We start from the raw sequence: 15,354 nt of genomic DNA on the forward strand, positions 1-15,354 counted from the left end.
TACTCTGAAGAACCTTTTAAATGTCTCTTTTACTGAGGGGGGTAAAAGTGTCCCAGGAGGCATTGTTCTTGATGCCCATGCTCATCGGTTCAATCTTGTCTAATAAAGCCGGCGGGGGCGCAGACTCATTGGATAGCAGTAGTGCCCGCCTGGTATCCAGATCAATATTGATGAGTCTTGATTTCTCAGTCAGAAAGCAGCCAGATCATCACATGAGGGAGGGCTGACTTCAGAGTCAAAACGGTTTGATGCTTCAACGATTGTTGTTTAACCAGTTCAAAAGGTTTCTTGGAGCGGTTTGCAGTGATTAAGTTGGGATCTGAAATAGTCCGCCTTGTCTCTCTTGATTTGTTTGTTAAAGGAGCTCCTAACCGATTTTAGGATTTTTTAGCTGGTCCGAGGATGGTTTGGATCTCCAGAATCGTTCGATTGCCCTAATGTTGCGACATTCCGAGTTTAAGTTGACATTGAATCATGGCTTGGATATTTTTGTTGAGGCATTTTTTTGTTGGAGTGGAGCAATGGAATTCATGATGCTAGAGATAGTAGAGTTGTAAAAGTCAGTGAGTACATGAACCTCAGACATGTCAAATTGGGAAGAGAGGGCAAATTTGCAGTGGTTTGCTAGATCGGCTGTGTTGATATCTCTGAGGTCCCTTTTTTAAATCTTCGATTTCGTTGGTTGAGCCTTCTTCCGAGACACCTCCATGTTAATATGGAAGAAGATGCTGTGATGGTCGGACCAATCGCAAGGGGTGTTCGTATCCATTGTGATAGTGTGTTCTTTGCTGATGATGAGGTCCAGAGTTTCTCCTTTATTATGGGTTAGCCGGTCACAATGTTGAATCAGCTCGTGATCACTCAAGAAAGATTTGAGGCATGTTACCGCATGGTCATTAGGGTAAGACCAGTGAAGGTTGAAATCACAGAGGTAGATGTGTGACAGAACGGAATCGACATTGCCAGAGATGATTTCCATTAATTGTTCGATGTAGGGGAGGTTGTCCTAAAGGGGTGATAGAATGTGTGTAGTTTGCACACCGGGGGGTTGTTACTAGAGATGTTGAGACAAAGGTATTCGCATGATGATGGCATAGAAGACTCTGAGAGGGAGACCGCGAGTGTGCTCCGATGTATGCAGGCTAGGCCACCTCTCACCTTCACAACTCTGTCTAGCCAAATTCGCTTTTTTTGAAAAGCAAGGAGAGATTGGCAGATCCTGAGTTCCAACGGAAGGGAATTCTACAATTTGGGTCCGAGGAAGGAGAACGAGCCACCACCCATACGGGTCCACCACACTCTGGGAACTGAAAAGAGGGAAAGGTTGGCTGATCTCAGTTTGCGAGAGGGTAGATAAGGCTTGACAAGGTTTCGTATATATTTGGGACCCAAGCCATGCTGAGCTGGAAACATGTAGCAAAGGGTCTTGATCTCGATGCGCTTGCTAACCTTGAACCAGTGGAGTTGATGAAGCAAAGGGGAGGCAGAAGCGTGCCGTTGCAACCAAAAAAGCAGGTGGACTGCCGAATTCTGAATGAGCTGGAGACATCGGACAGAGGTCTTGTTCGCACCCGAGTTGCCAAGACTGCAGTTTGGGCCACTAGAACGGTACCAGTTTTTTTAAACAAGCATTTGCAATGCAATAGGTCTTGCATTCACGCGAGTTTGGGCTATTGGCATTGCAAATGACAATGCCTTTTATTTATGCTTTGGGTTTTAAAACATAAAAAAAGGCATTGTCATTTAATATACTAATAGCTTTAACTCTCACAGATGCAAGACCTATTGCATTGCACTAAAGGGACTCTCGACCGCTTGTTAGATTGTAAATATCAGAGGAAGAGACCGGCCTGTGACGTCTTCAAAGTAGTGATAAATAGTGCAGTAAAGAAGATGTGTAAGTGTTGTAAATTACGCAGACACAACGTGTGAAGTGAGAGTTACATATGATCCGAGCTATAAACACTAACAAAGAGATCCAACACCTTTCGCTCTTTGATTACACTGTCACGGCTCAGGAGGAAGAGCGGGTGGGGCGGGCTAATTCCTGCCCTCTCCATGATTTGAGTGTGCAGTGTGGCATTGCGTGAGGTCATTGCTATCTTTGGCCTAATAAAAAAACACTCCAGCTGTAGTAGGGCCCTGGCTTCACCTCCTGGTGCAGGATGGGCTATGCATTATGGCAGCCATGGAGGAATGGATGGTCACAGCTGCTGCTCTGGCCTTGTACAGTGCCCCTGCTATTACTAGTGAGCGAGAGGCGCTGAGGCAGTGGTATTGGTATTGCTGGTGGTGGTATTGGTGGTGGTGGTGGTATTGGTGGAATTGGTGGTGGTGGTATTGGTGGTATTGGTGGTGGTGGTAGTGGCATTGGTGGTGGAGGCATTGGTGGTGGAGGTGGTATTGGTGGTGGCGGTATTGGTGGTGATGGTCTTGGTGATGGTGGTATTGCTATTGGTGGTGGTATTTGTAATAGTGGTGGTGGTACTGGTATTGGTGGTGGTGGTATTGGTGGTGGCTGTATTGGCATTGGTGGTGGCAGTATTGGTATTGGTGGTGGTGGTACTGGTATTGGTGGTGGTGGTAGTATTGGTGGTATTGGTGGTGGTGGTGGTGGTGGTGCTATTGGTGGTGGGGTATTGGTGGTGGTATTGGTGGTGGTGGTGGTATTGGTGGTGGTATTGGTATTGGTGGTGGTATTAGTATTGGTGGCGGTGATAAGGGTATTAGTGGTGGTGGTATTGGTGGTGGTGGTATTGGTATTAGTGGTGGTGGCAATGGTGGTGGTATTGGTGGTGGTGATATAGGTGGTGGTGGTATTGGTGGTGGTATTAGTGGTGGTATTGGTGGTGGTGGGGGTATTGGTGGTGGTGGTGGTATTGGTGGTGGTATTGGTATTGGTGGTGGTGGTTTTGCTGGTGGTGGTGGTGGTATTGGTAGTGGTTGTGGGATTAGTGTTAGTGGTGGTGGTATTGGTGGTAATGGTGGTGGTGGTATTGGTGGTATCAGTGGTGGTGGTATTGGTGGTGGTGGAATTGGTGGTGGTGGTGGTATTGGTGTGGTGGTGGCATTGGTATTGACAGTGGTATTGGTATTGGTGGTGGTGGTTTTGGATTGGTGGTGATGGTATTGGTGGTGTTGGTATTGGTGGTGGTGGTATTGGTGGTGGGATGGATGGTGGTGTTAGTATTTGTAGTAGTGGTATTGGTGGTGGTGGAGGTGGTGGTATTGATGCTGGTGGTATTGGTGGTGGTATTGGTGGTAGTGGTATTGGTGGTGATAATATTGGTGGTGGTATTGGTGGCACTGGTGGTGGTATTGGTGGTGGTGGTGGTAGTAGTGGTATTGGTATTGGCGGTGTTGATGGTGGTGGTGTTGTTGGTGGCGGTATTGGTGGTGGTGGTATTGGTGGGGGTGGTACGATTGGTGGTGGGGTTATTGGTGGTGGTATTAGCAGTGTTGGTAGTATTGGTGGTGGTGGTATTGGTGGTGGTATTGATAGTGGTGGTATTGGTGGTGTTGATGTTAATAAAACAGGCTTTTGAAAACAAAATAAAAGCCGGGGAGAGGAGTTGGCCTAACGGCTAGGGCAGTCGACCTCGAATCTGGGGAACCGGGTTCGAGTCTGGCAAGGATGCGCAACATCCTGTGATTCTGGGCAAATCACTTAATCTCCCGTGCCTAATAAAAAAATGAATATGTCCTCATGTAATGCAACTGGTGCTTGTGTAAAGCGCTCTAATACCCGATACCTTCGGGTCAAGTTCATGCTATATAAAGCTCCTTAAAAACAAAAAAAATCAGGTGGCTTTAGTACAGATGACATGTAACACAGATGTGCTGTTGTCAGCTTCAGCCCATTAGCACAGGATTATGTGCTACCTGGAATTCACATGACTTAATTCACTAATCATTTCTAAATCCATTTTACTTGGGGGGTTGGAACAGACACAAGATAATGCCGGGTTAAAGTGATTGAAAGCAGGCACCCGTGTTACAGGGGAGGCCATGCTGCTTTAAAAAACACCAGAGGTTTCAGCTGAAGCAGCGCATGTCCACCCTGCAGTAAGAGAAACTAAATAAAGTAAATAGTGCTTACAGACTAGATAACAGGTCCTGTGTAACCACTGAAGTAAAAGGGCCAGTCGCCATGGGAGAGTACAAAAGAAGACAAGGCTGTACTAAGGAGGGACTAACAAGCCTATTAATGAATCCGAAGGCAGCATTTACGAAAGACAATGACACATGCGAATAAAAAATATGGGAGGAGAGTGGGCGCAGCTTCTCTCACCATACTCTACTACAGCAGTCTTACAGAGCGAGCAGTGTATGCGCGCTGCCGCTAGGCTCGACCTAAAAATTAAATTTGCACATTGATAAGAATATGCCGCTTTCTAGCACTCTTGATCCCTTTTTGCTGTGTACCAAGGTGAATACAAATAATCTTGGTCATGATGTACAAATATAAAACGTGTGGTAAACTGAGCCACAAGCAATTAAAATGTTCCCCAAAAATGAGTGTGGTCTCCTGCTCATTCAGCCTTGTTTTTTTGCAGTACTGTGTCTTCCAGCATCAGTGCCTTAGCAGCAGTAACTATAGAGGACTTCATCAAACCCTTCTGCAGCCCACTCTCGGAAAGGAAATTATCATGGATCTCCAAACTGATGAGTAAGTCTTTAACTAACCTCTTGATTTTGCTCTGGGACAGATCAAGTTAGGGCTCCCGGGGGTGTGTGAACACAAAGAGGGGGTTAACTAGTGTTTTGCCAATAAGATAATCGTGTTCAGGGATACCACACTGTGTGTTGAATTGAATTAAGCAGTATTCGTCCTCCTGTGTAATTAAAGAGCACTTTATTTTTCCGAAAGGCAAGCACTGGGCTGGACAATACAATTATTGTTTTTTTTTGGTTGACTATTGCGTTCTGAGTTCTTGCTGCCCACACTACCTATCTGAGAAGCTTTTAACTTCTGGTCCTTGCTACCCTAAGATTCAACTGCAAAAAGGGTTATACTTTGTCCAGTTTGTAGAGCCATAGTAGGATGACACAGAACATTAACGGTAAATGACCTCAACGATGGGCCCATAGGCCACTTTCTGCGCTGTGCTCACTCCCAGAACTGATCTTACACTTGGGGGCATATTTACAAGCCTTTATCACCACAGGAACCTCACTTTTAGTGACGTACCTATGGCAATATGTGCTTCGCCTTATATACAAGGCCAGGCCCAAACCTTCTCTTTTATTACATGTACAACACCCCTAATGTAGGCTCATGGTTGCCCCATGGGCAGGGTGCAGTGTACATAAAGGGTAGGACATATACTGTTGTGGTTTACATGTCCTGGTACTGAAATATTGCCAATTTTGGTTTTCACTACAGCAAAGCCTATCTCTCCTAAAGGTTAGCATTGGAGCTGCCTTGTGACATCTTACAAGTGTATCTGCCAATTGGGAGCTCATAGAAAAATAATGTTGGGTTTCTATAGACTCACAATTTAAAAAGATATCTTTTTATTGAAGTTGGTTTTAAATCGAGGGTCTGGAAATGCCAACTTTACAATTTTAGAATATTTACATTTTCTTACTTTAACCATTCTGTGTCTCTGTCAGTCTCTGAATACATGTCTGGATCAGGATGACAGTTGCATTCAATCTAGACAATCACACAAAGGGTGAGGTGTGCCGTGCATATCCTAATGGCCCATTGCCATGGCTGATGGGTGTTCCTGAGCTAGAGTGGTGGGAGGGGTTGACACTGACCCCTTGATAGGGCTGTGACTGTTCTCTCACAAAGCAGTCTCCACCCCCCTGCAGTTTGTCTGGTGCCAGGGCAGAGAAAGTCAAGGTCTTGTGCAGTACAAAGAATTTCCTTTGAAATTTGCCTACTTCAAAGGCTGAAATGGGTATAAGTACTGGACCTCTGACACAATATACTCAGAACACTTCTGGGTTGAGGACATTCTGCAAGGAAGAAGAGTTGGATTGCTGTCAGGAGAAACTGTCACTTTGCTGTTTGCATTGCTGTGCTGGCCTGCTTCTGCTGCTTCTGTCCTGGGAGTAAAAGGACTGGACTATGCTTACTGCATCCTGCTTCCAAGGTTTTCCTATGGCTTGAGTTGAGCTTACCTCCTGCTAAGAACAGGGCAATCAAAGACTTCAACTACCAGCACCTGGGCTCTCTTGCTGAGAGTCCTGTCTTGCCGAGTCCTGTTCCTGGGCCATTGGAAGTAAGTTCCGGTGAAGCAAAAAGAAAAATCAACACATTGACTCCCAACCTCCTTCCTAGCCCATGCAAAGCTGCAAAACTCGACACATCGCCAATGTCTTCACTGGAGTGTGGTCCCCGCTGGACGCAACGATCACGGTTTACAAGGCAGGTCTCAGCTTTCTGTCGCAGTGGGTCAGAAGAACCCCCGCTGCATTAATTTTAAGCACCACATCACCGAAGTCCATGATGCACCACTTTGACTCTGACTTAGTGCATGCTTCATCGCTTTGGAATCAACACAGCGTGACTTGACTTTCCATGCACAGCAGTAAGCAGCTGAGGCTGCATGTCATAAAATGATGCATCACCTCCCCTGCGACAGTAAGGAACCAACAAATCACCTCCCCTGCTTAGCAGTAGAAACCGACTCATCACCAATCCTGCGTGAGTAAGGAACCAACACATTGCCTGCTTTTTCGGTGCCTCGTCTCACCTCCCCTGTGCATTGCATTGTCTTTGATGCCTCTATGGCACTTTGTCCTGATGGAGCGCAACCATAGATTTTTAAGAATTGAACTTTATTTAATCTTTGAAAATTCATATCTTGACTTGTGTATGTTGGATGTTTGCAGTTTTGGTCTTGTTTTATTAAGATAAATATTGGCTATTGTTCTAAACTGGTGTGGAGTCCTTTTGTAGTGTTTTCACTGTGTTACTGTGTGTGTGTGCAAATACTTTCACTTCGCCTCTGGGATAAGCCTAACTGCTCTGTGCCAAGCTACCAAAGAGGTGAGCTGGGGCTATCTTAGGTTATGTTATGCTAATGTAACTTATTGAGTGCACGAATACCCAGGGGTGTCTTGGCGCTAAATGTCTAATTCACTTACCCTGACTAGAGCGAGGGTCCCTACATTGACAGGGTGCATATCACTGCCAACTAGAGACCCCATATCTAACACCAGGTATAACATTACAACCCTGGGACTCACTCTTCAGTTCACTTCTGGACCATCAGAGGCCTTCCAGAGGAATGCCCTGCTTCCTGTGTACTTCAGAGGACTACCCTACTGTACGAAGAGGACTAACCAGCTGCCTGAAGCCTGCCTTGTGCCCTTAGAGAACAACCCTGTTGCGTGAGACCTGCTTTTCTACTTGAACCAAGGACTTCCAGAGTGACTCAAAGGGGTAGTTGGCTGGCCTCCTAATCAGAGCCTCAGCGACAGAAAAGTCCCACCAATCTTGAACCGACACCTAGACACAGCTTGAGTGAGTCCAGACCCTCCAAGGTAAGCAACTCCAGTGCTGGACCCTTGGAAGTACTGCTAAAGGTGTCCAGATAGCCCAAATCGAAAACCTGGGAATTTTCTGCCAAAAAAATTGCTTGAGGATCGAGAGGAACCCTGAACCTACCTGTTTGCCAGTCTGCCCAAGATGCATCGCCAGTTGGCCTGACTTTGCAGAAGCTCCCTCTACATTTTTTTCAGCAGAAGCAAATACTTTTCAGCAACTCCATGCAGAAGGGGGATCTGGCCTTGTGGCGCTCTCGATGGTTACACCCTGCAGCTTCATGGTGCTTGAGATTTTCGACTTCTAAAAAAAGAGTCTTAGTTCGAACATAGAAACCTTCAGTGCAATTATGTCAGCAGCTCACCGACGGTCACTCTTCCTCCACGGAAAATGCCGGCTGCCTTTCCGTGCTGAACTTTACCTTGTCAGACATTTTTTCTTCAAAATTTGTTTTAAGTCTGAAGGTAAGCGGAGTCCGGACCCAATCCACTTTGTGTATCCAAACCACGCTCCATCCCGGTCTGCCTTAACCTTCAACTTTGCCCCGGTTTTGCACAAATAGATGTCTGCTGTTGGGGCTTTGATATTTTAGGCACTATTTTTCACTTTAAACTTTAAACATTAATAACTCCGGTTCTACTGATTGTATCATGATTGTTTTTGTGTCAATTTTTCTTGTGTCATGTTTTCATTTTATTACTGTATAAGTGCTGCATACATTTTTTAAATATTGCCTCTAAGGTAAGCCTGACTGGTTTTGTGCCAAGCTATCAGAGGGTCATTTAGTGACTTTTTGTGGTTCACCCTGACAAGGATTGTAGCTGTTGCTTGAGTAGGATTTTACCCCCCTCAACCAACAACACAATTTCTCACATATGTAATATGCTAGTCACGTTACTGAACCTAGATGGGGGTCTTACAAAATGGTGCAAAGCCTTTTGATTCTATCGATGGGCATGCATGTTTGATATCCTCAAAAGAATTGGCTTTGGCGTACATCTCTTGTGCTGGTTTAAGCTGCGATACACATCTCTGACATCTAGAATGAGAGTTCACAATGCCCCTTCTGAACGCTTAAGGTTAGAAAGAGGCATGAGACAGGATTGTCCCTTCGCACCCGTCATATGCTACGTTATGTTTCATGTATTTGTAAAGTGCACTATTATCTGCAAGGGCATCCTGGCACTGAGCAGGTTTGTGTGCCTAGTCCTGCCTAGCGTAGGTTGCTTAATTGAAAAAATCCAGTCTTGAGCTTATTGTGGAATTCAAGGAGAGAGGAAAAGGCTCTGATGGAGAGTGGAAGAGCGTTCAATGCTTTAAGAGCGCTGTAAGAGAATGCTCCTCCTCCTTGCCTGGCTTTGTGAATGCGCGTGATGTGTGTGACTAGAAGTCCTGCAGAGTGGAGTTGTCTGGGTCATTGGTGAAAGGCAAAGCAACTGTTTAGGTAGGTGGCGCCTAAGTTGTGTAGTGCTCTGAATATGTGTGTAAGGAGTTCGAAATTAGCACATTTGTGTATTGGAAGCCAGCGGAGCTACCTGAGTTGTGGTGTGTTTTGGTTTCTTTGTGGGAGGTTGAGGATGAGTCTGGTTGCTGAGTTCTGGATGGTTTGTAGTTTTCTGGTGAGTTGCCTAGTGATCCTGGCATAGGTGATCCCATAGTTCAACTTGCTGGTTACTAGGGTGTGAGTGATGTTTTTTTGGTGTTGCTTGAGAGCCATTTGAACATCTTTCTTAGCATCTTCAGAGTGTGGAAACATAATGCTGTAATGATGTTGACTTGTGTGGTCATGTCCAGTTTGCTGTTGATGTTGCGTCTGAGGTTTCTTGTGTGGGGCTGTTGGGTGTGGATTTCGGCTGGCCACTAGTTGGAGTCTCATGGTGAGCCAAAGAACACTACTTCTGTCTTCCCAGTGCTGAGCTTGAGACAGTTGACTTTCATCCTGTTAGCAGCTTCGATCATGCATGTAGTAAACTTGTTTCTTATGTTGGGGTATTATCTAAGAGGGAGAATATGAGTTGTGTGTCATCGGCATGGGAGAGGATGTTAATGTTGTGTGCATAGGTGACATTGGCCAGAGGGATCATGTATACATTGAAAAGGATGGGGATGACCAATAAACCTTGAGGCACTCCACAGATGAGTTTGCGGGCTTCAGAGGAGTAAGGTGCCAGGCTGACAGCTTGTGTTCTATCTGTTAAAAGGAGCAGGTCCAGAGGAGAGCAGTTTTGTTCAGTAGATGTAACCATTTCCATGAGAACCAGATCACTTTCAGTAGTTGCAACAATACAAACACAAACAGACACACAGTTGCAGTGCTGTTTAGCTTGCAAAGTTCAGTTGAATTAATAGGTACAATAGCAATCATTTTTTTTCTTAAATTCTTCTACACAGATATTTTCTTTGGTGGAGTGTGCATTGCTATGGCTGGTCTGGCTTCTAACCTCGGGGGCTTGATGCAGGTAGGTCTTTCATAGTTTTACACTGTAAAAAGTAAACATTGATGATAAATTGCATTTGAAAATGCAAATTCTTTGAAAAAGAGATTTAGAGATCATCAGACTTTCAAGAATGTACCTGGAATGCTCTTTCCTGCCTGTCAGAGCTAACCACTAATGGCCCAAAAGAGATACTGAAATATAAGCTCCACACTGGTGATCTCCGTCTTCAGAATGCATTGCTGCAGAAAATACAACTTTACCATCAAGAGCACCCAACAGCAGCTTTTTATTAACATAATATTAACTCCAAGCTTGAAGCCCTTGAAAGTGTTTGTATGTATGTAAATTTCAAATGACAAGCATCCAAGGACATTTGGTGCACTGGTGCCTTGTTAACATGTAAATGACGCCCATGGCATTCACTTTTACCCTGTGCAGCATCCCTCAGGACAGCATCTTCTAGACTGCCCTGGGGTGATAAACCAAATGTCTAGCTTTTGAGGGCTTTCATAAATGACAAAGTGGGTCCAGGGTCCCTGATGCATGTCTTGCACATGGTTACTCCCACACAAAAGCCATCTGGGCACCAGTGTCAGCATATCCACTGACAAATGATCCTTAGAGTTTTCAACCTCTCAGAGAACACTATTTGCTGTCATTGGGCGCACTTACAGTAATGGCATTGGTACAGTTATCTGAACATAACTAGTAATACAAACAATAAAGACAAAAGGCTGGGCCTCACCTGAAGGGACCCCCCACCTTTTACGACATAATTTGCAGATCCACCTCACACCCCTGCTGTCGTTCAAAGGACAATGCTTCAAGAAGTCTTAGCAGCAGAACAGCTAACAAAGTCTTCATTTAATTTTTAAAAAGATCCTTCTCACTTCAGTGTCTGGGTATCCACACACAGGAATGCAGACAATACAGTTCCACATTATGGGGAAGCTGCCCTCAAATTCCATCGTGTGCCATTTCAGATCAGAGGTGCCCTAATGGATCCCACTTTTAAGGGCCTTATGTAGGTAAATTACATTTACCGATTCTTAAATACCGAATTTTACCAATTCGGTATTTATGAATCGGTAAATGTAATGTAGGTAAAAAAATACCGATTTGGTAAATGTCGGTATTTTAGAATCGGTATTTACCGATTCGGTAATGGTAACTTGTTTCCCATTGATTCCTATGGGCCAGGAGGCCCGTAGGAATCAATGGGAAGCCAGTTACCATTACCGAATCGGTAAATACCGATTCGGTAATGTGGGGAGGCATCATCATGGGTGGCAGGGTGTCACATTGACACCCTGTTGCACCCCTGATTCGTCCATGTGTGCACATGTGGCGCACATACATGCCCTAGGGGCATGTATGTCTGCCACATTGCACACTTCACAGTGCACAAAAATGCATTTTTACACCTATTCGTCATTTACCACCAACTTTTAGTTGGTGGTAAATAACGAATCCCCACACCCACCACACACTCCCCCTACATCTCATTTCTGTATTCGGTATTTACCGAATCGGTAAAATTACCGATTCGGTAATTTTACCGATTCGGTAAATTACCGAATACAGAAATGATCCCCCTACATAGCAAAAGCCTAAATACCGGTCGGTAACGGTATATTTACCGAAAATCGGCTGTTACCGACCGGTATTGGGCTACCTACATATGGCCCATTATATTAATACTGTGAGCCAAACATCAAGCTGAACATCAATAGACATCCTCTCCAGGGTTTGTAGAATCTCCTTTCAATGTTTGCATCCAGCGATTACTTTAGGCTTTCACTACCTGAGCTGAGCAGCTCTCCTTGCTGTAGCAGTGTTCTAGTGGGCAGAATGTTCACCTTACTATAGTACCTACCAAAGTACCTAATATAGAGATATCGTCACATGCAAATGATGTGTTTTCTTTCTAGTCTTGCATCCTCAAATTGCATGCTGTGTCAAACTACATCCTCTATATTTCTAAAATCCGGCACGAAAAGCTGGTCTTTATTTAAAACTTCTGATGGTCACCTATCCTTTTTCATTTTGAATAGCTCTTTCCTTCCTTTCCATCTTATGCATGCCTCATCTCTTTGAGAATCTTCTCTAAATCCATGTATGTTGCAGTAATCTCAATTAACCTAATTCTGCAAATTCCCCACAACTCATTTCAAAGGCCACAACCTCTTCGTTTTTTTTTTTTTTTTAGAAAAGTGATACCCCTGCAACCTAACACCACCTAATCTCCTCTAGAACATCTAACTCACATATCCCATTTCCTCACTAGTAATCACATTTAACTCCTACTACCTTAATTTGTCACAAGGAAACTGAAATAAATGCATGCAACGCTTGCTTGAGTGCACAAGACTAATCCCAATAGCCAACAATAACCAATAACAAAGGACTAATCATTAACCTTAGGTTTTAGAGCAGTGTGCTGCTCGGTGTAAAGCACTTTAAGACCTCATCTGGGGTAGCAAGTGCTGTATAAATGCAACTGCAATTACAATTGCAATTACATATTGAACTGGAATGTAGTGGACCATGTTATGTAGTAGGGTGCACCGACCATAAGTACTCTTGGTTGTAAAAACATAGCACTGCGCCTTGAGAGCTCACAGAGCTTACTAACATTATGTCATGCTGGTAAGTATGCTGAGTTAGCATCTGCCTAAACGTTGCAGACTGACATGCTTTCCAATAATTCCACCCAACATATCAGCTGTCCATCACAGCACGAATTTGACACATTTAACATCAAGCACAATGGTTTAGAAATCTTTAACTTCACGGCGCAACAGCAGAAAAATAACTTGAACTGGTGATACAGTTTAGCTGAAGCTCTCATGCTTGTTTGCTTAAAATATAATTATTTTGGCCCACTAACATGGAAGCTTTCATTTTTTTGACAATACAAATAGTTAACCCAAGCAGTGAAATCCTAGCAACAATCATATTTTGGAGGCAATATTAGTTGTTTGTTTTAGACAATGATGTTAATGTATGTGGTCCTAAAATGCTAAAATGTGACGGTAATGCTAAAAGCATTGGTGTAAAATTTGTTTCATATTAAAACAAGATGGAGAATGGCATCTTGAATAGTGATCTTAAGTTTCATAAGCACCAAAAATGGTATCACAAACCTTAATTTGGCATGAGGCAAATCCCTCCAAAATATTAGTGAGCTTTGTCAGCCTACTGCACTTCAAGCAAACAGATGTATGCTATGTACACTTGGGAATCAATGTGTTAGCGCACCACAACCAACCCTAGGCTAGTAATGAGCAAACATTAGACTTACGACTGACTGAGAATGGCTGTGTCCGCCGGGGACATCTAGAGAGTCAGTGAAGCTTCTTTTTTGGGTCGATTTCTGTAAATTAGTGAATGCCATGCCAGTGTCACTGTTGCATTAGAAAGGTAGTGGCATATTATCAAGCACGGCGTTAAAATTATCGCCGCTTTAATGGCAGAAAACTGCAGCTAAAGCGGCGATAATGGGCTTGATAATATGCCGCAGAGAATTCCAATAGAAGCCCATGTTGACACCAGAACATGGGCTTCTATGGGAATTCTCAAGGGCATATTATCAAGCCCATTATCGCCGCAAAACTGCCGCTAAAGCGGCGATAATTTTAACGCCTTTTCTTGATAATAAGCCCCAAAAATCTTTTCTTGTAAGGTTAATCAAAGTTGAGGAAATAGGATAAACCTTTTGTACCAAACAACTGTAAAAATTGGCCAATCCTAGTAATCTTCGTATATCTTTGATACTGGATGGTCTGGGTCAGTCAATACCCACTTATGCTTTCTTCTGATAAATAGCAATCCATTTTTGACCAGAGATGTAAATCTATCAAATCCAATGTAGTAAACCAGAAGGTCACTCTCACTTGATTGAGAACATCTGCAATGAAGGGTAGATGGTACAGATTATTTAATCTAGTTGAGATTTCAGTAGAGTCCACACATAAAAGTCTCTAATTTTCTCACTTGCAAAAAATAGCAGTGTCATTTCAGGGGAAAGAGAACTTCATATAAATCCTTCTAGAAAACAGTCTTGGATGTAAGAATTGATGGCCTTATTTATGAGGCCTTGGGACAGTTTTGCGCTTCCGTTGCATCACTTTTTGTGACGCATTGGCGGCATAAAACACGCCCCCTGTTGTGCACTATTTACAAAGTGACGCATCTAAGCAGATTCATCACTTTGTAAACCCCTGCTCTACATTATACCTGCGTCAGGAATAATGTATGCAGGGTGGGCGTTCCCACGTAAGTAAGCCTCGTAGAAGTGACGCAGTGAAATCTTTGAAATTTCACTGCGCCACTTCCAGAGTGCAAATGCGTCAATATCTTACGCCTGCCTCACAACAGGCGTAAGATTGACGCTGTCCCCTTCACATGGGGCTTCCCACATGTGAAAGGACACATTGCTGGAGTTTCGTCACTCTTGTGATACAGTCCAGCAATGCGTCACTTTTGCGCCTACAGATACTTCAGAAATGCTAACGTATCTGTAACTCCTTGCGACATGATGCGTCATACAGTAAATATGACGCATCCATCATGTCGCAAGTAGGGTGCACTAAGAAATGACTCATCACTGCTTTCACGCAGCGATGCAACACTTCTCATAAATGAGGCCCTGAGTGAATTACCTGCTTTATTTGAAAGTTAATATATTTGACCAAAAGCTAATGCCTAGTCAGATAATAAGTAAATTTCACAATCTGCCCTCATAGAGGTAAAGTTTAGCTTCCTTAGTACAATACACATCATAATATTGGCAGTAATGTCTCTATATCTTCTGAAGCGGATGAGTTGGTGCCAGCAGGGCCGAACTGGCAGTAGCAGGCACCAGGCATTTCCCTGGTGGGCCGGAAGGGTGGGGGGAGCGGTTTTGGACCAGTGGGGCCGTTTTTGTTTATTGGGACCGGTGTTACAGCAGTACGGCAAAACCAGCCCTACTACCGGCAAACCGGCCCCCTGTAACAAAAGCACAAGAGACAGGAATACTTCAAATTAAAATATGCCTGTGCACCAAGTGATTTGTAGCCACTCATTATCATCCAGGTGTGACTCCTACAGGCAAAAGCAGCTTTGTTTTGTACAAGGGAGGTTTTCTTTATTACTTTTTTTACTACTTGCTTGAAGACTGAATGGGTGGTTTGAGTTTCCTATAGGTCAGATAGCCCGGTAGTGACCAATGAATCCTCCAAGTACTGTCTGGCTGGCGAGTTGGATGTATTGCAAGGTTCTTGTCACACTATTTGTGTTGTGTTTTTAATACTTTATTTCGACATCTTGTCATAAATGTTTTCTCATAATATGTCGCTTGTGGCATTTAGATGCTACAATAAAGTGCATATAATAATTTCAGGCCTACTAAAATCGGTATACGATATACAA

The 15,354-nt window shown here is 43.9% G+C and overlaps 1 protein-coding gene across 1 annotated transcript in view; it reads left to right on the plus strand.

Moving 5' to 3' along the window:
• The window catches only part of LOC146855485 (sodium-coupled monocarboxylate transporter 1-like), a 425,617-nt gene that overhangs the window by 311,702 nt on the left and 98,561 nt on the right, over window positions 1–15,354 (plus strand). Inside the window, exons 9-10 of the mRNA XM_085651146.1 lie at window positions 4,557–4,669; window positions 9,893–9,960. Coding sequence (XP_085507272.1) covers window positions 4,557–4,669; window positions 9,893–9,960 — 181 coding nt within the window. The remainder of the gene's footprint in view (window positions 1–4,556; window positions 4,670–9,892; window positions 9,961–15,354) is intronic.

This window comes from Triturus cristatus, chromosome 4_1 (assembly GCF_964204655.1).
Source record: "Triturus cristatus chromosome 4_1, aTriCri1.1, whole genome shotgun sequence".
NCBI classification, from domain to species: Eukaryota; Metazoa; Chordata; class Amphibia; order Caudata; family Salamandridae; genus Triturus; species Triturus cristatus.